The 25,951-nt window shown below is 43.2% G+C and overlaps 1 protein-coding gene across 2 annotated transcripts in view; it reads left to right on the plus strand.

The window, feature by feature from the left end:
• LOC114547131 (sodium/potassium/calcium exchanger 3) overlaps positions 1–25,951 on the plus strand; it is a 104,021-nt gene that overhangs the window by 34,982 nt on the left and 43,088 nt on the right. The window contains exon 3 of one of the 2 annotated variants that reach the window (XM_028566370.1): positions 13,525–13,601. In XM_028566370.1, coding sequence (XP_028422171.1) covers positions 13,525–13,601 — 77 coding nt within the window. Of the gene's footprint in view, positions 1–13,524; positions 13,602–14,153; positions 14,327–25,951 lie in introns of those variants that run through there. The other variant, XM_028566375.1, reaches the window with a different exon arrangement.

Consider the following 25,951-nt stretch of genomic DNA (forward strand, 5'->3'; position numbering starts at 1 on the left):
AAAAGCAGGGTGTTGGAGGTTGAATTTGACATGTACTTTGAGTCTCTTAAGTTGGTATCCAACAAGAAAGCTATCTTAATATCTGATATTATCTGAAATGTCTTTGTTTAAGTGCTCCTGCTGTCTATATTATTAACGATTTTTGAAAGTCTGTCTCTTTTGTATCTTTTATTTCCCTCTGTTTAGACTATTACTTTTATTTTTACTTTCATATAATATTATTTGTATATATTTTTGTATCTTATTTGTTTACCTATTGCGATGACTGAATATCTGTAAACAATTTTTGAAATAAAGTTAAAAAAAAAGCAGGGTGTTGGGGGAATCACTTCTTTTCTCTTTTTCATCAAACCGCAGTTTTTGCATATTCCATCGCATTTTTTAAGAAAACGTGCCGCATAATCAAGGATTTTTGCCCGCAACAATCACAAAAAAACTCAGCATTTTTTTGGAAGGACTGTTTACAATACCAGCCAGCATTTACCCATTCATACGTCCATACGCTGTTGACAGTGCCACCTTCTGATTGGGAGGGGAGGGATTAACATTCCCATGTACACTCACACATGATGGCACAGCCATCAGGAGTATTTTAGGGTTCAGTATTGCCGGGGCCAGGGATCGAACCACCAACCTTCCGATCGCTCTGTTTTCAGTGGTTCACAGAAAATGTTCTTGTGGGTCAACATCACAGAAAATATCAGAGATTGTCGAACTATGTGAAAGGAGAAGACAAGAAAAACCCTTTTTGTTTCTTTTTGATGTCATGAACTGTCGGCAACCCAGGGGACTAGGAGGCAAGATTCACAATAAAATAGACTCAGAGACCAATAACTTTAAACATAAAGTGTCTTTTACTTAATAATTCTGGCCTGTATGTAGCCTTCTCTCAAGGCAGGCCTGCTTCACTGTCCTGGGAAGGTAGAGCAGAGAGAGGGGTCACTCCTTTTCCTGGGCCGATGGTCCCCTTTCCTGGCTCTTAGTAGAAGCTAGAGCTAGGTGTTGCCTGCTTGGTTGTTTGTTCCCAACTTCTCTCTCTGCTGCATGGAGCTGGCTCAGTAAACAGGCTTGTTCCCAATGAGCCAGCCTCCGCAGAATTGATCACCAGCGATCGCCGTCCAATGCCCGACTTGATCCCGACTTGCTCTGACGTTACGGACACGTGGGGCAAGGTTTAACCTCCCGAGATCAAGGCAGCCGCAGTTTTGAAAGGCAGGCGCCGCAGTTTCTTTCCACCGACTGCAAGGGAATGGGAAATGCCTGGCTCTCAGCTGATCTAACAGCTGATTGGTTCAGAATCGACTGAACATGACGTTTTATATAAACGTTTTATATTTTGAATTGGAGGGATTTGAATTGCTATTTGTCTGATTGAAAGGCTTATTCTGTACAGAACACAAGTTGTGTGGCTGGTAGTGACGTTTAGAAGTCAGAGAGACTAAATCCGTTCCGATTATGGATGATCTGCAGTCTGTTGTATATTAAAATCAGCAACAGATTGCATGTAGAGCATTTTAACAGCTACTCTGTCATAATAAAAACAACTGGAAACAGTGTACAAGCTGATGTTTTTTAACATTTTAATAAATCGGAATTGGACCTAACAGGATGTGAGTGTATCTGTGACTTCCTGTTCAGACTGAAGGCTACTAGAAACGACTGTAAATGGTCCGACTTGACAACAGCTTTTTGTCACCGCTGCCGCCTGCTCTCGTCCACTTTACAGGCGAGGCGCCGTTTATCTCAAACGTGCCTATTGCCTTCCCATATTCCCTGATGGGCTGCAGGTGTGACCTGTGCCATTGGTTGTCTTCCAGTGTGACACACTGGCAGGGATGAAACAAGACGCCCCAGTGTCTTTTTTGGGTCGAGCCATTATCAGGGAAAACAAGCAAGCAAACTTTCCCCCATGCACGTCATTACAAAAGAGACAACTGTAAAACATTACAATGCATTTTTTAGTAGTGTCACACACAAGTCACTCTTTGTGCTATGAAGATGGTATCTTTTGGGTCCAATCGTCCAACCTTTGAAGCCTAAAAAAGCCGTAGAGGTAAATTATTTGATTCATGTGTGCAGGGAGTCAGCCAGCTCGGCTAGAAAAAGTGCATAATGCACATCCTCTATGGCCCCAAAATATGCACCCGGTGGACATCTGAAATTGGAATGACTGGCACACCATCTTCAAACATAGTTATCTAAGGCAATGCATGATGTCATTGTTAGTTGCAGCTCAAAGTCTCAGCTATTGTACCTTCTGATTGTGATGCCTGTAATAAATCTGAAGGTAACATGACACAATTCTCTTGTTAGATAGAAGAATAAAGCAGGAGTGAGATCAAAGATAGTCCACGCAGTCTGCAGCACACCGTACTGCTAGTAGAAATTATGCAGAAGAAGCCTGGAAGAATATAATAAGAGCCTGAGGAGGATGAATATAGGAAGCAAAAGAGATTTGGCAAAATCTTTACAAGCTACCGGGATACGCTTGTGCGTCTGAACGTGTTCAGTGGAGCATAAAGGAAAAGCAAAAGTGGCGCCGAGCTCCTGCACGAGGAAAACAAGCAACAGAAGTAATGCTACATCTCGATTCAGAGCCCCTCAGTGGCTCACAGTGGCTCCGTCCAAATTGCCTGGTGAATTACACCGGCATGGGATGGTGCAGGTATGTGGGCGAGCAGGCGGGCAGTCGGCTCCAGCAAGAGAAAGAAGCAAACTGAGGCCGAATGTGTCCCCCAGCAAGCTAAAGCCTGATTGCTGATTGATACATTGACTGCCACTGATTGTGCATAGTGAAGAAGAACGGGGAAACCGGGGTGATTACAGAAAGGGAAACAATGGAAAACGTACTGGCCTTGTGTGTGTGTGTGTGTGTGTGTGTGTGTGTGTGTGTGCGTGTGTGTCTTTGCACGTGGGTTTGTGTTCTGCCCCATCTGCTGTTCAGTGTGTTTTTTGTGCGCGTACTACAGCCAGCGGGGGTAGTCGGGGCCAGAGCACCATCAGCAGCTGTTAAGGGTTCAAACCAGTGACCTTTCTTACAACTGCGCTAATTACCTGGCCAAACCGATACATACAGTATATAATAAGACCTGGATACAGTGTTTGTGACGGAGCCATAAATTACCCGGGTGATCGACACTACTTCCGCATTGTGCGGCCAATAGAGCAGGCACACTAGAGACCAAATTCCAGATCATAAACCAGACCAAATTCTGATAGTAAAACAAGCCATTTTGCGGGGGTTGTGATGCTAAAAAAAAAAAAAAAAGGTATCCACTGATTTACAGACGTGTCTTTCGCCATGTACGTCTATGGAAAAAAAGTCTTTTGGGGCCAATTCCACCGTGCGCTTCCTGGGGACCTCGGCCAAGCACGTCTCTTTCTTCAGTACACTTTGCTTTCCCAACATCCTGCTTCCTCAACATGCCTGTTAAGAAATATTATTGCCTGAGCTGTCAAATTCAGATTTAAGGTATCTCTCTCACTAAAAGTTTACCCCGTCAGCTCTACTTCTCTTCACTGTCCACTAACCCCAACACACCCAAACTGATCCCATCGTACACCAGGGCACGTGTCATTTTTTTTTCCCTATCCCCAAACATCATGCATAATGCACTGCATCTCAGCCTGCGCTCTGCATGTAGTACATTAAACTTCATTGCTAATGGCGAGTGTACCACAGAGCAGCGGCTGCAGCAGTGGAGCGACTCCCTTCAGGTTAAAGCTAGCAGTCTATTATTTTTGCCCACCTCTCCCTTCTGCCACTTAAACACACTCCGCCTCAAGGAGACTCTCACTCTGTTGCTATGGAGTTTGTGTTCAGACGGATACAGTCGAGCACATTCCTGCAGGCACCCAGGCAGGAGTGCTGATATTGACGAAACGGATCAAAGTGGACTGATGTGAGTGCGTACGTTTGAGCGTGCGAGTCACGCAATTTTTTCTGCTCTGTAGACAAATTGTTAATTAACTTCGACAGACTTTCCAAACCCTGAAACGGGGCATTGTGATCTAATATTTATCAGATTACTACCTACAGTTCTATTCGAACAGACTGAGCCAGGAGCAGCAGCAATACTGTCTTTGCTCTGTGAATCTTGAATCCTGAATCTTGAATTTGTGAGCTGTACAGTGGTACAAAGTGGAGCAGTACCAAGTACAGTACGTGTAGAGTAACTGGACCTAGGTATCTTCTGGCAACTCTGAAAAGACAAGTTTGCATCTTTGGTTGAACCTGAAAACGCCCTCCCTTTGCCTGGTTGTCCTGGATGAACATGTGTTTGAACAGGGTGAGAGTAAGTGGCTCCTCAGATGCACAAATTGAAAAAGAAGTGAATGATCTAAACTGTGAAACAGACATTTCATTGGTTACCTTTTGTTCTTTTGGATAGATTGTCATATGTTGGTGATCATGTGCCCTTGTGTTAATGAATGGGTTGGTTGCTGTACGACATCTGACGTACTGTGCTTTGATCGGGACCCCCTGCGTGACTTTTTATGCCAAAAATAAGCATTGACAAAAACAACCCAAGAATACTTCATTAAATCTTGCCTTGAATGTGAAATGACCACTTCTGATATGCCAGTGGACACGCCGACGACTAGCTGTTATGGTTTTGGTGTTGTCTTAGTTTGGTAGTCTGTTTTCTGTGTTGTCTTTTGCTCAGTTTCCTGTTTTATTTTGTGGTCTCTGGTTTTCTGTCTTGTCCACTTTACTTCCTGTCTTGTGTTTCCCTCCTTTTTGATTGCTTTGCCCAGCCTAATGTGTTCCACCTGTTTCCCAGCCTTGTGTCAACTGTCTTGTGTTATCTCATTACCCTCTGTATTTAGTCTGTGTTCCCCTTGTCCAGTGTCAGATCATTTTGTGTGTTTTGTGTCCCCCAGTGTCAGCGCTCCCGGTTATTCCTGTTTTTGGATTCCCTTGGTTTTTTTTGATACCTTTTGTTTTTGGAATCGGTTTTTGCCTGCTGCCGTTAACAGGACTCCCTTGGTTTGTTTGTGTTATATTAATAAATCCTCCTCTTCAAACGTTCTCCTGCCTGCCTGCCTGCTCTCTGCATTTTGGGTCCGCCATTCCCTACTCCTCCCTGCTACACCTAACACTAGCACCCCTCGCGAAGTGTTTCCTATCCCAACCACGTGCTCCAATAATACAAAAACTTTGTAACATTTTCTGCTTACATTGTTTGTTAAAGTTTCTTTAAATATTCATCAGTTACTTAGAGTAAAATCAACATGAACCATAGCCTATATCCATTATTACAGCTACAGGAACTCGGGAGAACCGTCATATGAGCCTGCAGTGCAGGGTGGCTCAGCAGGGCGCAGTCCTGTGAGTCTGCTTGCCTTCATTATATGCGTTCATTATGCCTAGTTATATAACTCTGGATTCGGCTATTATTGCATGTTACAACTTTTAAAACATAATGATTTAAATGAGGACTATGTAAGCTGATGTACATCAAAAACATGTATTCGCTGATATATAGACCTGTCTTTCGTCATGTAAAGTCTATGGGAAAAAACATTGCAATTCCACAGTCAGCTGCTATGCCCATGTTTGCATCAAAGACTGGCGCTGTTCCTGGGGGCTTGCTGTTCTCGGCGCAAAATTGTGACAATGGTTGCTCGTATGAATGCCGATCTGACTGTCCAGACAGGTTGCCTTTTTAAAATATTCCGACCTGTAACGGATTTGGACTTGGATGTGAAAGTGGCCCAAATCAGAACTGGAAAAGATCGTATGCCATGTGACTTGGACAGTTTACACTGTCATGAAAAAATCGGATTGGGGTCACTTTTGCCTGCAGTCTGAACGTAGCCTTATAATACCAGACTGGCAGGAAGACTCTGTATAGCACAGTGTGTGAGGAGAGCTACCCTCCCTCAGTAAGTGCTGTCAGTGTGTCTGAACTGTTAAACCCTCAGCCAGCTCAGTGACCAGCAGTAGAACATGAATGGGCAGCTCCCAGGAGTCAGTGTGGGCAACTGTATAAGTGCGTAAAGTGAGACATGGGACACAGGGAAAAGTGTGCTCAGTTCACTGTCCCTACATGATGGAAGGTTTAAGCAAGAGTAAGATTGTGTTGATGTGTGGTCACACTGGAGTCAGTCGCAATCTCAGTTCAGTTTGTTCAAGGGATTTCTACACAATTCCAAAACTAGAAATGTCTATAAAACCAGCATAGCCTACATGTATAATGAAATTATTCAAGTTTGAGACTCTGTAAACTGAGTTACTTAGGGGGCTTTCACACCAGCCTCATTTAGTCCAGTTGAATCGCACTAGAATTGGTTTTTCCCCTTGGTGCGGTTCGTTTGGGCAGGTGTGAATGCAGCAATTGCACTCGGATGCGCACCAAAAGCGGACCAACCAAGCGTACCGAGACCTGCATGATGAGGTGATCTCTGTACGCTTTCAATCCAACTCTGGAGCGGTTTGTTTGTGGTGAGAACGGGATCCGACCTCAAACGGCACCAACTGTGTACACTGCAAGTCTAAGCTTAACGGCCCCTGTGTGGTCAGGTGTGTTTTGCAATCTGCGATGCGGCAGAACACGCAAACTGTAGCAGCTTCAATGTTTCTCTCACAGAAATAGACAGCAGTCACTTGCATTTCCTTGGGCAAACCAGCCGCCCTAAAGTTGGAGACAGACGCAGAGCAAAGTCAGAGCGTAGTAACACCGCTCGCGAAACAATGTCTGATTATTTCAATGAAATGAGCTGGTTTGACCATGGAGATGTAAGGAATATGCACCAGTCCAGAACGCAGGACCTTGTTCCCATATTTACTTGTTTTGCTCCCTCCCGAGACACATCCAACCAATTAAGAGGAGTGAACGTGCATTTTGGTACGCTTTGGATTTTTCAATGTGTGAAACGAAAACGAACCAAGGGCAAATCACTCCAATCATCATCAACTGATTCGGACCAGAGCAAACTATAGGTGTGAAAACGCCCTTACAGACGCCTCCTGACACATGGCAGCACATGGAGTTACTGTAAGCTGGGTGTAGCATGCATTAGTGAGGCTTGGTGTATTTCTATGCATCCAGGTCCGGACGAGGCAACTGCGATGAATCAGCTGCCTTTAAATCCCCCTGGCACTGCGAGCGTCTCCATTACCATGTCCACTTGACAGGACGCAGCTGCTGAGCCCTTTGTCTTATCTGATCATGTAGAGCACCATTCACCTCAATCTGGCTGCTTTCCCACTGTCCACTTCTCCCTGAGCTGATTCCTGGTTTCTGGTTTCTGTTTCAGGTTGACTGCCATTGTTCTGGGTATTAAAATTCTGTTATGAGACTACACATCTGTCTACATTACTTCTGCTGCTCTTGTCGGTGGACACAGTAATTGACTAGTGGATGTGTTAAATTACTGTACATAGATACTCTGTGCTTTCTCAGCTGTATGTTAGGTCATCAAAAGGTAAAAGATGAGAATTTAGCAAAACAGCAATAGAGCTCAGCACAGTGGTTCCAGAAGTTCACAAAATATCAAAAACTAATTTACATAAACCATGCATTATTACTAAACCTAGCCACTGAGACTCCCCCTTGCGTTTCCATTGAGAAGACTGATAAAAACATCTCTCTTCCAACACAACTTTTCTCATTACCCATATCTCCTGCAAATACTAAGGTGAATAACTTCATCATTTTGAATTGTTTGAAAAATTGGCAGCAAATTAGGATGGGCTGCAGCACCTTACCAGACACTTCTATTCATACCCCAGTATATCATCATCCTGCATTCCCCCCATCCATCTTTGATGTGTATTTTGACAGTTGGAGGCTAAAAGGTATAGTCACCTTGAAAGATTAGTATATTTACAAGCAATTTGCCTAATTTACTCAGTTAAAAAACATGTTCTCTCGTCACAATTCTTCCGATACTTGCAGATCAGGAGTTATGTTCGTCAGTGTGTGCCTATCAACGACGTTTCACTTTCGGGATTGTTCAGGTGCCGCCACAAATTCCACCGGATGACCCTCATTTCAGCCGGATGTCCGTCACTTTCCGCCTTCTTTGTGTTGGAATTTTAAACTTCGGTTGATTTGTGAGGACTATGGTTAACTGCTCCTCAGATCTCTGCAAGGTAAATCCAGACATCTAGCTAGACTATCAGTCCAATCTGAGTTTACGGTTGCACGACTAAAACTACTTTTGAACGTACACACGTTCCACCAAAACAAGTTCCTTCCGAGACTTTTGCAGAGGCACCGTGGCTCCGTCCGGTGCTTAGCGCCGCCCAAGACGATTGTGATTGGTTTAAAGAAATGCCAATAAACCAGAGCATGTTTTTTTCCAATTCCGGAATGCTGTGTGGACTAGCCAGACCTTTCTCTGCAGCGCTGTGGAGGAAGGTCTGGCAATGTGAGACTAGTGTGTGCCCAACCTTTCTCCTTTGAAGGAAAAATGATTTCTAAACTTTTGTTTACTGTTGTTTGTTAGTCTCAGAGATGGAGAACTCATGACCCAATCAGGCGGTGAAACGTTGGCATCAGTGTTGGTGTTGCCAAAGGTCTCCGTTTGCGGCCGTTGAGACTGCAAGACAACCCCGCAGATTCCAAACCTAAACGGGGTCAGAAGAGTTTTCATATGTTTCTGGTTTAGGGGCTCTGAAACGCCAGAGGAGTGTGTATGCGAGGTGTAAACGTAGCAATAGATATTAGTTTTAAACCATAACGTAGCAATGTAAATGTAGCCTCAGTTTCACCTGGTTGACTGAGCTCACTGGTATATTACCGATGGGGACGTTCAATAAAATAATGCATTTTTAGGTTCATTGTAGACGTTTTTTGGATCACCTTGCTCACTCTGAAGCTGAACCTGACCAGCAACAAAATCCAGTGTGCTGTCCACCTCTCATTGAGTGTGTAGGCCAAGATGTGTTGTAATGGCGCTGTGTAATTCCTTAATTGTTTTAACCCTACTAGGTTGGCGCTGTTGCCTGCGACAGTAGAAACACATACTTTATATGACTTGTTTAATATCTCCAGATCAATACAGTGTAGAGACTTACTTTTTTGGTGTTGTTTAGAAGCAGAGAAATGAGCCATTTCAACAAGGTCCTCTGACTAGTGTAGCCCATCCAGAAACTTTTTTAATCCATCATGGAATTACATTGTCTTTGTAACATAAATAAATCCTAATTATGAATCCAAAAATCAACTTGCGTATGTTCTGTTTGCTTCGCGACCTTTGGACCATCGTCTTGCCGTAGCTGTAGTTCGTTAGGCGACAGCTAGAACTTTCTATAGAGTCCTTTGGTGTCTTTGTATCCCTTCCAGAAGTTTAGTAATCCGGGGGAAGATAGGGACTTTACTGAGACTTTGCACAATAATTCCAGAGCGATAAATCCACAAATGAGTGGCTATTTACTGTGTTTAGTCATCTTTTTTTTTTACCAACAAACCAATGTTTTTGTGTTAGCCGGCTGCCATCTTTGATAGGGCCAACTTGACTGACAGCTTTGCTCAGCCAATAAAGAGGCCTTACAGGAGGGCCTTGTTTACTGTGTGTTTGTGTGTGTGTATATTGGAAAGCAGAAGAGAGAAAGAAAAGATACGGCAGAATGAAGCCTGGAGGTTGAAATGAGTGGGAATGGCCTACGGATGTCAAATAGCAAATAGATTCAGAGTTTATTTTTGATTCCCCTGATTGCCAACACCTGGAAGACCAATTTTCAAAAGCCAAAAGGTTTAGTCATTATTGTTCTCTGTGATTTCAATAGATTTCTGTGAGATTTCATTTCTGTTTAGTATTTTTTGTTGTCTCTATAGTCATATAACAATTTATACATTCATGTGACATCCCTGCAGCATGCATATCCTGATAGCACAGCTTCTCCTGAAAGAAATGATGTCTAGAACTTGATTGTGCATAACAGAGTTGAGGTTATACAAGCAATATTAAACAAGGAGGCCAGGCAAACAAAAGATGGGGAAAAAAGGGCTTAGACCTCAGAGTTAAATATGGCCTGTTTCTTTTATATCATTTTGGTTTCTACTTTGTCTGTTTTTGTCTTCTCATATGTGTCTCTGTTTTCTGTTAATATATGAAAATTCCCAATCTAAATGTAATTACAGACATAGGACATATCTACACAGCACTGTGACATGGTGAGCATGTGTTTCTGATTCACATTTAGCGAGAGCGAGGTGCTGAGAAGTGGAACCTTTGAGCGTTGTGTATTAAACACCTTGTTTACATGAAGGCTCAGTGGGTTTCTTGTGGGAGTATGCGGTTCTGCATCACATCCGCACATGTACTTACTACCTCTCATGGGAAATTGGGCTTCATGCTTCTTAGAACATAATTAGCACTAGGGTTTTTATCTGCGGGCTCTTTGAAGAATTCACGAGAGTCAGCGTCAGCATTCTGCTAATTTTGTTCCATTTTTTAAGTCTTTCTTTTTCAGTCTTTTCTTTCACTCTTATAATGTATCACTTTGTCTAGTGATTCTTTTATTATCTATTTTTTTTTGGTGGCATTTCTGCTTGTCATCTACATGAAGCCCTCATTCATGTCATGAGAGCTGCTCTTTGTTTCCCTTCACACACTAGCCTGGCATTTCGGCTGGATTGAGTTTGAGCTAGCTAACGCCGGCATGTGACAGTAAATATTAAACACATCCAGCTGTCTCTGTGAGATGGCCGTCTGCTCAGCTGCTTCGTACCCTCTGTGGCTTTTTTTACAGGCTGCTCTGCATTGGCTTAGCCTTAAGAAGGTTTATCAGTGGAACATAGTGCAGAAGAGGACTGCAGCCACTCAAACAGCGAGATGCTATAGATGCAAATAGGTCAACAGAGTACAAAACGGGAGGGAGAGTGGGAGAAAAGAGTGGGAAAGTAGTGAACTATTCTTTCCGCTCTCCTCTTCCTCCTGCAACATGTTGTGAAGGAGTTTAGACTGAAATTAGAGTGACTAAATGAAGGTGGAATGATAAATTCCATTCATTCCACTTATGGTTAGCCTTTCTGTCTCTTGAGTGGGCGTGAGTGATGCAGAAGGCCTCCCCACGTTCTGTAAGATTCATACCATGCAACCTTGATGTTCCTGATTCAAACCTTTGTCTCATGTCATCCTCCCCTCTCTGTCTCTGTGTTTCCTGTCTCTCCTCACTCCCATATTTATTACTTAGTTAGTCCATTTCATAAGAGATGCAGTTAGAGCTCGACGATATGGAGAAAATCAAATCACACCATATTTTGACCAAATACATCGATATCGATATTGCGGCGATATTGTAGGGTTGACTATTTGTGCTTTCACAAAATATTTACACAGTTACACAGTGAGATTTTTGATAAATAATGATCGGTAGTATGGATATAATGACTAAGTGGATAAAGAGAAATAATATAACAGCTAGAACAGTCTGGTCTAGTCAGAAAATGACATAACTTTACTGTAATGCAGCCTTTAAAACTAGGAAAAGACAACGCTTGTGTCATATTGCAATATTACGATATCCAAAATCTAAGATGATATATTGCCTCATATATCAATATTTATATAATATCGATATATTGCCCCGCCCTAGATGCGGTCTGTTAGTAATTATCCTCCAAACCCACAGCTTTTGATAGCAATAATGTCGTTTTATGGTAATCAATTAGAAAAGCCTGTTGTCATTAGCAGCAGCCCTGCAATCCAGGCTAATGCAGTGTTTCAAAATTTTTGTTTTAGAAGTAATTAGTTAAAGGTATAATATGCAGTATTTCACTAACACTAGTACTAAGACTAATACAATAGTAATCATTTTCAATCAACACTTATGACCCACTAGAAGTGTGTAGCAGTGTCTGTATCTGCAGAGACCCTGCCCTCTGCCTGGTGTCTCTCTTTACTTCATATTTTATTGTCTGCGGGACATTTCTGGGGTGTCAACAAAGAGCTTTTGGCCCCAGATGGGTGTGTAACCCCTAGCCAAAAACAGCGTGCAGGGTGTGCAGCCCGTTCTCATTCCTAGATCAATGATAATTGGACCTCATTAACAGGTCAAAACTTCACTTTTGTCCAGCACTTTGGTGTTAGACAGAATACATGCAGCACTAATAACATTAGTCAGCAAATGTGCTATAATATGTTGACATTCTAAATATATACACATAATGGTAATGACAATAACGTTCATCTGCAAAACATAAGCATGTTAGCATGTTTCATTGTCAGTATGTTAGCATGCTGAAGTTAGCATTTAGCTCAGTGCACCACTCCATTAAAAATAACTTTTTTTCATCACTTCAAACTCCTCCTGTGAAAATATGGCTTGTACTGGTAGTGTGTTGTTGACAATGATTTGTCAATAATTTACAGTAATTGCCTTTTTTTTTTCTTTTTTAAACGTTAAACCATCTCATTAAAGGTCCAGTGCGTAGGAATTTCTCCCATCTAGCGTTGAGATCATATATCGCAATCAAGTCTCTCGCACCACGCAGTTCTAAGTAACCTATTACATCTACGGTAGCCTTCACGCTACGGTCTCTTGCTGTTTTCACTATCCTTTTTTCTTTTTCTGGGTGAAGAAGAAAACTCCTGTTCCTGAAATTTGGATTTTGAATACGTGTGGTCCTCCATGTTTCCTTCTTCAAACTTGCCGGGGCCGGGAAGCTTTGTAAGGCTGCCGTGCAACACCCTAGGTGGGTGCTACACATTGGTGATGGTAGAGAGTAGTTCCCCCCTGTCAATAACATATTTCTGATTCTGATTAAGCCCAACTCTGCGCCTGGCTGGAATAGTGTAGGTTCTGGAATATGTAACAGATGTTAGCAGTGGCCTGTAAATGGGCTCCTGATTTGTGTGGGAGGAAATGATGACAGGGGTGACTTGATGCTTCAGGGGTGAGAGGCAAAGGTTCCTCACCGCTCTCTGGGAGCCAAGCGCCTGTCACTGGCCGTGACTGTGAGGCTGAGAGAGGGGAGGAAGTCAAGAAGCCATGGAGAGGGGGTAGAATAACTCGGGCCTCTTGTTTTTTCTGTCTGTTTTCTTTCACACACTCACCGTCTGACAACTTTCCACGTTTCTTTCAATCTTGCTCTCTCCATCGCTTGCTCAATTGGGCACACATTCCCATGCAGAGAAGTGCAGTTTGCACATTGCGGTTAAACTCCCACCACCCTTTTTTCTCCTTTGCTCTCCATCCCACTTGCCGTACCCTAAATATCCCTCGCTCTATTTTAAAAAATGCTCTCTCTCCTCTTTGCCCTCGCTTTGTCCTCCTAGTGCTCCCTTTTTCCATTTCCCTAGTCTCCTCTCGTCGCTCTCAGAGGTGCCCATACACAGACCTTGGCAGGGCACAGTTTGACTGTCACACACAAGGGAAAGGTCTTCTCTGGCCAAGGCTCCTCGTCAGTACACATAAGTTCGATGGATTTCTTTTCCCATAGGGCTGACCTCTCTGCTGTGCATTGGAAACATGTTCCCTGTACTGTACCACGCTCTGCAGAAACACACACATTAGCACTTGCATACTGTAAATGAACTGTTCTAACCCTATGTGTCTGTCTCTTCCAGCTCTGCACGAGTTCCCTACAGACCTGTTCACACATAAGGAGAGAACAGAAGGAGCTGTGGCGCTGCATGTCCTTTGTGTAAGTTTACCTTCAAGAATACAACTCTGCATTCATGTGCGGGTGCGTGTGTGTTGACATGTGAGACTGTGAATAATTGCTCAAGTGACCTTTTACATCACATCAACATCAACAAATGTCATGCCAATACTAGTCTGGATCGGCGACAATTCATTTTCCCCCGCCAGAGGGGAAGATGGGGGGGTTATAGTCTGTGGAGGAGGATGGAGAATATTTTTTTATTAAGAAAGCACATTTTTATTTGTTTGACAGGTTTTTTTGTGTTTTTCTTTTCTTTTCTTGACTTGGTTTTGATTGTTTTGATTGTGATTCTTCTCTGAAAATGGTCCAATAAAGGGACTTTAAAAAGCTCTCCTCTCTCCTCCTCTCCTCTCTCCTCCTCTCCTCTCCTCTCCTTTCCGTTTCCGTTTCCGGTGAGTGTGAGCGTGAGTGTGAGTGGTGGTGGCGGAGGTGCGAGTGGCGCGGAGTTTCAAACTGTTTCTGTCCCTGTTTTTTCGGATTTTCTGACTGTGTCTTCAATCTGTCTTTTGGTGCATGATCAGGTAAGTTTCTTTAATTTTTTTGTGGAGTGTTTGCTGAGGATTCGGGGTTTCGGCCGAGTGTTTTTTTCGGGAGGAATGGCGTCCTTTGAGACGCCACCTCCGAGTCTCCGGCAGGGCGTGAGGATAGCCCCCCCGGAGAGTAATGTTACCGTGGAGGAGGTGCTGTTGGCGGTTGGTGAACAGGTAGGCCATGACAACTTGTCTTTTGCATCCAGAATGAACAAAGCAGTGGTGGTGTTTATGAAGGATGAGCAGCTTGTGAATCAGCTGATTGAGAGCGGAGTGTTTATCAGAGACAGCTTTGTGCAGGTTTCCCCTTTATCGGTTCCCTCCACGCGGATCACCGTATCTGGTGTTCCTCCGTTCATACCCGACGAGTTGTTGGGGAATGAACTTCAGAGGTTTGGAAAGTTTGCGAGTGGATTTAAAACGGTGACTTTAGGATGCAAGGATCCCAAACTGCGACATGTGCAGTCTCTGAGGCGGCAGGTGTTCATGTTCCTGGACTCGCCCACACAGACGCTGGAGGTGTCCTTCAGAGTGAAGCATGGTCAAGGCTCTTACATGGTGTATGCAAGCTCTGGACAGTTGAAATGTTTTGAGTGTGGGGATGTGGGACACAAGCGTTTTGCATGTCCACACAGACAGCAGGCGCCGACTGCTGGCGAGGCTGCGGCGCCTGAAACCCCGGCCGCGGATGAGGCTGGCGGCCCGGGGGCGGATGATGTTGCGCCCGGTGACGGGTCCGATGTAGCTGGAGCAGCTGATGCTGGGGGCATGGCGGTAGATCGCGGCGTTGCAGATGCAGCCGGCGGTGAAGTTAAGGAAGGTAATGTGGAGAAGCAGAGCCAGTCTGAGCAGCAGCAGGTTCCCCCCCCAGTAGAGAGTCATTCGGAGTGTGTAGGTGCTACAGCGCAGTCACAGTCAGGGATTACTGGGAAGTAGCTTCCACAAGTCTCACCAGAGATCACACTGGGATCCCCTCTGGTGAACAGGGGGTAGGCCTGTTCAGTAGTCAGGCATCATGTGCTAGTGATGACATGGAGTTTGATTCAGAGTCTGATACTGTGTCTATTGGAGAAATTAATCTGAGCACAGATCTGTATTCATTGGAGGAAATTGATCGTTTTTGAATGAAACTTTTAAAAGATCTGTGAAAGTAACCGATTATTTCAAAGACACAGAAAAGTTTATCAAGTCTGTTGCTGTACTGAAAAGACTTGTTGGTTTTGACCTGTTGGATAAAAAGAAACGCTATCGCCTCAAAAAGCACATTACAACTTTAAGAAAGGAAAAAGGACGTAGAACCTCAAAAAGAATAAGAACTTCCAATGATCATGACACTTAATTTTTTTTCCTCTTTATATTGTTCTCTGCTTGTCTCAACTTGTCTGTTTCTTTTTTCTGACTTTTCTATGAGGAGCCTAAAAATAGGATATCTTAATATCAATGGTGGGAGAGACAGGCAGAAGAGGGCTTTAATTTCTGAGGTTTCTAGTCAGAAAAGGATTGATGTGCTGTTTTTGCAGGAAACACATTCTGATCCAGCAGTAGAGACAGATTGGGGTTTATGGTGGGAGGGTCCCTATGTTCTTAGCCATGGCACTAATGTTAGTGCAGGAGTTGCTGTCCTGTTTAAGGCAGCAGCGAATGCAACCATCATATCCTCCAATCAAGTGGTAAAGGGACGCCTGCTGGTTGTCAGGGCAGAGATAGAGGGTTCTGGGTTTTGGTTTGTTAATGTATACGCCCCTAATCAGGGAGCAGAAAGAGTGATATTTTTCACTCAGTTAAGAATTGAATTAAATAAGTACCATCAGGATCAGCTTATTGTTGGTGGCGATTTTAACTGTACTCCTGACTTCACTGTGGACAGGATAGGCGAGGAACCTCACCCACATTCAGCCCAGAGTTTGAATAGCACCATTAACCAGCTGGATTTGGTAGATACATGGAGGGTGAAACATCCACAATCCCGACAGTACACTTGGGTGAGGGTGATTAATAATAGGGTGAGTGCAGCCAGACTTGACAGGATTTATATTTCACTAAACCTTAGCTCTAGACTGGTCCACAGTAGAATAACCCCTGTTGGCTTCACGGATCATCACTTTGTTTTTATAGATTTGATTGTCTCGCCAGGTGAGAGGGTAAAGTCCTACTGGCATTTTAATAACAAACTTTTACAAGACAGCAAGTTCTGTGAAACTTTTGAGCATTTTTGGAAGTGCTGGAAAAATAAAAAGCAGATTTTAAGTCTTTGACGCAGTGGTGGGGACGTTGGCAAGGCCCAAGTTCGGGTTTTTGTCAACAATACACCTCCCATTCCACTGCTAAGATTAATGCAGAGGTCATGAAACTTGAAGCCAGCATCAGCAGTATTGAGGAGGTTTTAAATAGGGACTCTGACCCTTCTTTAGGGCAGGTGTTAAAAAAGAAAAAACTGGAATTGAGCTCTTTTCTGAATGAGAGAGTGAAGGGAGCCCTTATCAGGTGTCGTTTCCTCCAGTTAAAGGACATGGATGCCCCAAGCTCCTTCTTTTTTAATCTGGAGAAATCTGTGGCTCAGAGGAAGCAAATGACATGCCTTCAGCTTCCAGGAGGTAGAGTAACCACCAGTCCTGGGAGATGAGGAGCCATGCAATGGTGTTCTATGCTGACCTCTTTGGGGCCCAACAGTGCAGCATGCAGAGTCGTGAGGAGCTACTTGAGGGTCTTCCTCAGCTCAGTCCGGATGAGAAAGCTGCTTTGGACTGCGAGCTAACTCTGGAGGAGCTGAAAGCTGCAGTCAACCAGATGGCTACAGGAAAGGCACCGGGGATAGATGGTCTCTCCACAGATTTTTATAAACAGTTCTGGAATACAATTGGACCAGACCTTCATGAGGTTTTTATGGAGGGGATTACAACAGGTTTTCTTCCTGTTTCTTGTCAGCGAGCAGTGTTGTCATTGCTGCCCAAAAAAGGTGATCTGGCGTTACTTAAGAACTGGCGCCCAGTTTCCCTCCTCTGTACGGATTATAAGGTACTTTCCAGAGCATTATCAAACCGGTTGAAAGTTGTCCTGGAACTAATTATACACTCGGACCAAACCTATTGTGTTCCAGATAGATCAATCATGGACAATATTTTCTGTGTTCGGGACATTCTCGATGTGTGTAAACTGTATGATCTAGATGTTGGTATTGTCTCTTTGGACCAGGAAAAAGCTTTCGATAAGGTGGATCACTCTTATTTGTTTTCTGCACTTAAAGCATTTGGTTTTGGTGATGGGTTTCTGTCTTGGGTTGGTTTGTTGTACAATGGTGCACAGTGTTTGGTGAAGACGGGGGCTGGGCTGAGTCGGCCCGTTCCTGTGCAGAGGGGGATAAGACAGGGTTGCCCTATTTCGGGTCAGCTATATACCTTAGCAATCAAACCTCTACTATGCAGGATGAGGGCTCGACTTAGTGGTCTTCTCCTGCCTGGGTCCTTGGGCGTTGAGCGTCCCCTTGTTGTTTCAGCTTATGCAGATGATGTCAATATTTTTGTCTGCAGCCAGACAGATGTTCAGTGTTTACAGGATGCTCTATCCCTGTATGAGAGGGCCACATCTGCACGGGTGAACTGGGCTAAGAGTGAGTCCTTGTTAGTAGGGCAATGGAGAGGTAAAGCTGTGCCCAGTCTGCCAGGGGGACTTGAGTGGGGGAAGGAAGGGTTGAAAGTTTTGGGAGTGTTTTTGGGATCTGAGGGTTTTGTTAAAAAGAACTGGGAGGGAGTGAAGGAGAAGGTGTGCGCTCGGTTGTCTAAATGGACATGGTTGCTACCCCAGCTGTCGAATAGGGGAAGAGTTCTGGTTGCCAATAACTTGGTTGCCTCGACCCTTTGGCATAAGCTTATTGCCATCGTGCCACCAAGAGGCCTGATGGAGGACATTCAGAGAACCATCGTGGATTTCTTCTGGTCGGGGCGACACTGGGTTCGGGCAGCAGTTTTATATTTGCCTGTAGCTGAAGGGGGGCAGGGGCTGGTGGATATTCAATCAAAAATTGCCTCCTTTAGACTCCAGACTGCTCAAAAACTGTTATACAAGTGTGGCCCCAGCTGGCTGGACACAGCCCGACTGCTGCTGAGGAGAGCTGGGCGTCTGGGATACGATAAGCAGTTTTTCCTCTTAAGAACCGAGGAGATGGACCTTAATGGGTTGACATCGTTCTACAACTCTGTGCTCCAGGCGTGGCAGGTGCTCCAATATTCTCGGGATGTAAAAGAAACTCCAGGAATGTGGCTTTTTGAAGAACCCTTGTTTTTTAACAACTTCCTGAGGACTCGAACACTGCAGTCAGCCAGCCTGAGGGCCAGTCTCAGAGAGGCTGGGTGTACTAAATTGGGTCACCTGATGAAGATGACTGCAATCTCTGTTGATGTGCTGAGAGCGAGGACCAACATCACCTCCAGTAGGTTGATCGACAGGGTGGTGAAAGAAGTTTGTGCTGCCCTGGGATCACCTCAGCGAACTCTGGTAGAGAATCGGTCCCTGTGTGATCAGTGGAGTGACGGATGGGAATACAGTTTCCCCTCTCTGACCATTACCCCATCTGTGGGGGGATGGCAGGAGGAGGCGGGTCAGCTACTGTCTTTCTCAACTCCTCAATTGGGCAAGTTTCAAGATGCAGGGAAGAAAGAGTTATATTATACCTGCATAAAGGTCCTGAACATACGGTTTTTGGCTGAGCTGAAGGAGTCGAGGTGGACTGAGTTTTTTGGTCCGGAGGTTTCCCCGAAAGGCAGTTGGCGTTCCCTGTACAAGCTGCCCGTTGAAAAGCGGGCAGCCGACCTCCAATGGAGGATTGTGCATGGGGCTATAGCTACGAACAGATACAGAGCACACATCGATCCCGAGCTGGGGGAGGGATGTATGTTTTGTCACGAGGTGGAAACTTTAGCACATTTGTTTTTACAATGTCCTCGGTTGGCAGATCTGTTGGGTGTTCTTAAAAGGTGGGTGCAGGGTTTTGAGAGAGGTTTTTCTTTGGACTTGTTCATTTTTGGTCCAAAATACACAAAGCACAAAAAGGACAGTTCACATTTTATTGAATTTTTTGTTTGCAACGGCAAAACTGGCCATCTGGCTTACTGGCAGAGAAACTGGACTCAGGGAGCTGGAAGTGTGGAGCCAGTACCAGTGCTGGAAGGTCTGGTCCAGGCCCGGTTGAGGGTGGAACATGCTTACTACAAGATGATGGACAATTTGCTGGTTTTTAGTGGTTTGTGGGCTGTGAGGGGAGTGTTATGCTCTGTGGGGGAGGAGGGAGAGTTGGTGGTTAGGTTTTGATTGGAAAAAAGCACAAAGTTTGAATTGATAGTATTTGGTTTTAATGTTTGTTTAGTTTTTGATTTCTTTTTTTTCTTTGTTTGTGTCTGTTGATTTTTCTGTGACTGTGAATCTTATCTGGAAATGGTCCAATAAAGGGATTTTAAAAACCAAAAAAAAAAACCTCTTCAATTCTCTTCTCTTCTCTTCTCTTCTCTTCTCTTCTCTTCTCTTCTCTTCTCTTCTCTTCTCTTCTCCTCTCCTCTCCTCTCCTCTGGCAGTATTGGTTCAGTACATGCATGACCAGCTCCACTGTCCTCTCCAGCATGGCCCAGCAGGGGTCAATATGCAGGGACAAGACTACGACGGAGCCCCTCTCTGCCGTCACTCTTATATGACTGGCACATGGCAGGCAAAATGTTCCAGTACATGATGACCCATGTTGTGTTGTGCTGATAGTCTCTGGGGTCGGGGCTGACTGTAATGGAGGCTCATGCCAGCAGAGCAGCATCTCCCGGGAACATTGCTGTGTATAAACAGAGCACTAAGATACAAAATGGACCATTTTGCTAGTATGTTTCTGGCATTATAGGCAATGTCACTACTTACAGTGTGCCCACCCTCTGAGTTAGCCTTTTCCTGCTGCAGAAGGGCAAATGGAAGTAACCTTTTCTAGGATGCTTAGATATTAAAATTACAAAAAAGCCAAAAAGAAAATACAGTATATCATCACAAACTATTTCCCTGTGATATCTAACCTTTAAAAAAATTTATTCTATATCTCATTTTACAGCAGGTTTTAGCGTACTTGGCTTTTTGGAGAGAACAACGTTCTGTGAGTTTCAGGAAAGACAATCAGGGCTTCTACCTGCAGAGGTTGTTGTATAGTTGTTATGCCGTTGAACCTTTCCACCGTTCTATTTTTTTTTTTGGAAAAAGACTAAATGGGCCAGAACTGAGGAAATGAGATTGCCCACCGTGACTGCATGTGTTTGAACTAACATGCAATACAATCACAAAAATTCCCTCAAACAGGTTTGTAGGAAGTAAACCAGAGAACAAGCTAAATAAAAGCAGTGACAGTTTCTCCTCATACTCTGAAAACCGGATTTATTTCTCAAGTGCCTTTAAAAAAGGTATTAAACTAAGGCTGCAACTAATGACTATGGTAATCACAGTTTAATGTGATGCTAACACATAGAGCCAAATAGTTTCTTAAAGTTTGATAATTATGCCTGCTATGACATATTTATGACAGGTTATGTTGTCTAGGTTAATGTCAAGTTGTCATTACAAAGACATTGACAGGTTATGTTGTCTTTGTTAATGTCAAGTTGTCATAACACAAACATCTCAAACAATGCTAACATTAGCATTTAACATTAGTATTTAAAGTGTCATAATTTACCGAATGCAATTAATGACAACAGTCAACATTCAAAAAGACTCCTTCGTGTTCATGCTAGGTGTCATGTCATAGTTATGACAGCGTCATGTCAGTCTTATGCACACCCCTTCAAATAAAGTGTTACCAAATACTCATAAGGAACTTAAGACCTTACTAGCCTTTTCTGGAGCCTGCATCTCACATTCACAGCCTCACATTCTTTATTAGTAATCAGAATGGTCTTTATTCACTCATAAAGATTATTAGGTAACACTATTAAAAAAAGAATTGAAGGTATCTACATAAGAGTGACATGACACTGTCATGAACAAATGACACTGTCATGACACAGTCATGACACATGAACCCTAACCCTAACTTGTCTTGACAAAAAAAAACAGACACTTACTAAAAGAAGCGTTATGTCATAAACGTTTATGACTTGTTTATGTTTATGACACGTTCATGACAGTGTAATGTCACTCTTATGTAGATACCTTTAAGTAAAGTGTAACCGATTATTTTTACGGAGTGTGTATTTGCACCCATACCACAGGTATAGGCATACCTGTGGTATGGGAGTTAGGAGTTCGACTCCCCTGTGAGGTGCTCTATGCAAGAGGAGTGGGATTGGTTATGGTTAGGGTAAAAATGTCCTAGCAATAATATTCCAAAAAGGTGTAATACATGAGTAGTATGGATAACTGTGTGTAAATATATGCCAAGATACTGTAAATGCACAGGGGTGCAAATAGCATACATTGATATTTGTAGCAGAGGGGTATTAATAGAACACATTGCTGTGTGCACCGGCGGGGTACAAATAGCATTCATTTCTAATTGCACCAGTGTACGAATAGCATACACTGCTAATTGTACCAGGGGTGCAAATAGCCTCACCCTTATTTTTATGCCTCTGCGTTGGCGACAGCCGTGGCTGGAGACATCTTGTTTTTGGGTTGTCCTTCCTATTCTTGTGAACTCTATGTCTCAGGAACCCATGGAGGGATTTATTTTTTAAAATTTGGCACAGACTTCCACTTGAGCTCATGGATGAACTGATTAGAATTTTGGAGGTAAAGGTCAAAGTCACTGTGACCGCATAATTCAAGAACTCCTACGCTAGTTATGACAACATTTCACAAAATGTCAAAGGTCAACTTCATTGTGACATCATAATGCAAAAACACTTTTCTAGCCGTTATTCAACGCCATAACTCAGGAACAGAAGGGGACACATTTGGTCTGACGCAGAGTTGGTGATAGGGCTGGGCAATATATCGATATTATATCGATATCGTGATATGAAACTAGATATCATGTTAGATTTTGGATATCGTAATATCGTGATATAAAGGCTGCATTACAGTAAAGGGATGTACTTTTCTGAACACACCAGACTGTTCTACCTGTTCTATTATTTGCCTTTTCCCCACTTAGACATTATGTCCACATTACTGATGATTATTTATTTAAAATCTAAGTGTGAAGATATTTTGTTAAAGCACCAATTGCCAACCCTAGAATTTTGCCACAATATCGATATCGAGGTATTTGGTCAAGATATCTGATCAAGATATCTGATTTTCTCCCTATCTATCGCCCAGCCCTAGTTGGTGACACTAATCTTGAAACGGTGGTGATGGTTTAGATATTCTGTGCTGCCAGGTTGAAGATCCGTGTTTTGCTCAAAAATCTATCAATACCTTTTATTAAATTGCTTCAAATCTTCACTATTATGTTTTTGGACAGACATGGAAGTTACTGCAACTTGACTGGTTGGCATAGGAATACAACAGCAAGGCGGTAATTCTAGTTATTACAGTATAACAGCAAGACAGACAACACATGGTCGCTCAGATTATCCCTTTCAAATGTAAGGAATAGCATACCATGAAATAGCATACATCTGATCTTTTTGCTTTAAGTTTTTTAAAGGGGTGATAGAATGCAAAACCGATTTTACCCTGTCATAGTTGAATAACGACAGTTCGGTGGGTAAATAGGACATACATAGAAGCTCAAAGTCCCACTGACACCCCTTTACTATGAAAATTTCATATTTTGAAACTCCCGCTGAAAACGGGCGAATCCCAACAAAGCTGGAAGTTGACGTCAACCTCCCAAAAACCGGAACCTTTGTCAGCCCATGGGTGTATTAAGAGAACGGTCACGCCCCAACATTTTCATAGGCTACACAACTGACCTGAGATCAGGTAGTCTTCTGAATCTAGGTCGCGCAGATCTCTGCTATTCCATTACAAAATTCACTTCTGAAACTTTTTTATGCGAGAAATCAACTATGTAAAGCTCAAATATGGGCCGTTTTACGAAAATGGATGGCTAATTGCAAATTTTGTCCGACTGTGTGTCGGAGTTCAGTGCTGGTGCTGCCTGTGTTGTTGCCTCGCCGCCTGGCCTACCTTCCTTCACACACCCCGGCCTGCTATGAGGTACTTGGAGCTCCGTCACGACTGGCAGCCCACAGGACTCCATGCCCGCTCAAAGTCACCGTTTTTTGGATAATGGACTACTAAACGCTGGTGCTCTGACAGAGCTCCAGGGCCTGCAGCTCCCCTCTTCCTGCTAGCTAAATGCCCGGTGTGTGTGAGTGAGAGCACGGTCAGCGAGCTTGTTACGCCAGCAATCTGTTACCACAGGTTCCAGTTAATCTTTTAATGTGTGTAATTATAATGTGTTGAGTTATTTAAACAAACGATTGGGGAAATAAACGCCGCTTGTCCGCGAGTCTCATTGATAGAGCCTGCGGCTGGATGTAGCTCTATCAATCAGAGCTAGCTCCTCCTAGAATTCCTCTGAAATTCACAAATATTCATTAACTTGAAATCGGACACCGTGTTAGCTTTATAAGACATTTAAGGAGATCTTGTATAAGTGGCGTGATGAAATTCAAACTGTAAATATACAGAAATTACGCCAGAAATGAAACTAACTATCCGTGATTTGTAGCTAGCTACACATAGCTAGGATTGAAGGGACAGTCATAGCTAACGAAACCCCCACTGTTCACAAAAATTCATCAATTTGAAATCGGACACCGTTGTTAGCTTTATAAGACATTTAGGGAGATCTTGTATAAGTGGCGTGATAAAATTCAAACTGTAAATATACGGAAATTACATCAAAAATGAAGCTACTATCCGTGATTTGTAGCTAGCTACACATAGCTAGGGTTGAAGGGACAGTCATAGCTAACGAAACCCCCACTGTTAACAAAAATTCATTAACTTGAAATCGGACACCGTTGTTAGCTTTATAAGACCTTTAGAGATATGTTGTATAAGTGGCGTGACCAAATTCAAACTGTAAATATAGCTAGTTATGCTGACAGCCAGCCAAGATTAACTGGAACTGTTGTAAGAGATTGCTGGTGTAACAAGCTCGCTGACCGCGCTATCACTCTCACACACGGGCCATTTAGCTAGCAGGAAGAGGGGAGCTGCAGGCCGGGGTCTGTGGAGGAAGGCAGGCCGTGCAGCGAGGCAGCAACACAGGCAGAACCAGCAGCTGAACTCCGACACACAGTCTTACCAAATTTGCAATAAGCCATCAATTTTCGTAAAACGTCCAATATTTGAGCTTTATATAGTTGATTTCTCACTTAAAAAAGTCTCAGAAGTGAATTTAGTAACGTAATAGGCCGACAAACAATGTATAACTTTGCAATGAGACCTGCTGTCAGCCTCCCATGTGTTTCTATGTAGTTTGCTCAAACCAATCAGTGCGTAGCTCATTCTAAATATTCATGAGCATACCATATTTGGAAGAAAAGCTCTTGTTCCAAATAGAGCCATATTCACAGGGTAGTTAAGGGCCTAATAAAATAGCATTCGGGCAATTTTCAGCCCAACCAATGTTACATACCCCATTAGGAGACCTTAAGGAACTGTGTAAAATACCCTATATAATCATTCTTTCACCCCTTTAAGGTCTTTTAAGCTTCCTTTGCAGTGTCTTGTTTAGGATCTGAAAGACAAAGTTTAGCAGTTGGTCTTTGCTTAGGTCATGCTGGAACTTGACTTGGGACCTAATAGCCAAGACTTTAGACTTACTTGGGACTCACAAAACAATGACTTTGTCCCACTTCTGCTTTATACTGAGCAGCCAGAAATAAAATAGTTTAAATATTGTTTAAATATGCTGGCAGCCCTCTCTCCATCTGCAGCTACTCCCTTTTACTGTTAATCAGAAGAGCCACACAGAATCTGCGGTTGCAGAATTTCGCAGAATTTTCCGCAGATTTTAAACAAATTACATTTATTTAGGAAATACAACGTTCGGTTGAAACGTTGTATTTTCTAAATAAATAATTGCTTGCGTAATCGTCAGTGTGCGGGACTTTTTCTAAGCTTCTGATCTGCTACTTTGGGTCACATCCTACGCACCTGGCCGACAAAAGAGGTGTGCAAAAAAGCTTTCCTAAGAAACAAATAACAAAAAAAAAAAAAAAACTCTCCACCCAAAGCAGAAAGTCAGTCCGCTAAATTCCACAGGATCGCCGCTGAAAAAAAAATAAATCCACAGATTCCGTTTGGGTCTGTTAATCAGACAGTATGCCTAGAGTACCGCAGGCTCAAATATATATTCCTTGTGAAGTCAAACCATAAAAAAAAAAACTTTAAATCTGAAAATGCTATTAAAAAATTACAGAACAGATGTCATGTCAGCATGTTGCTTATGTTGCACTATGCTGCACCTGTAGTAGCATATGATCTCGGTTCAGGGATGCTGATTTAAACTGGATATGCCGTCTTTATCTTGGGAAGTGAAGTTGCTGTGAACTGATTCCACTGTCAGTCAGAGATTGTCATTGATCATGTGTGTGTCTGGTATTGGATTCGGCTTGGAGACAGAAAAGTGTAACACGCTTTTATGTTAGAGCTGAATTTTAATATCACAGTATTTTACTTCCAGCTGCTGTTCCCTTGACAGCTTTACCGCTAAAGGAAAGAGGAATATTCACTCTCCGTACCATTCTTGCTTTAAGCAAGTCTTTGATGGGCTTCATTATTACAAAGTGTAAGAATATTCAAGGCGTTCCTTTGTTTACACCTTCCCCGTCTGTCGTCACTACTTGACATTTTCTCTGTTGATCATCGCTATCTGTC

Source organism: Perca flavescens, chromosome 2, assembly GCF_004354835.1.
Source record: "Perca flavescens isolate YP-PL-M2 chromosome 2, PFLA_1.0, whole genome shotgun sequence".
In the NCBI taxonomy this organism is placed as follows: Eukaryota; Metazoa; Chordata; class Actinopteri; order Perciformes; family Percidae; genus Perca; species Perca flavescens.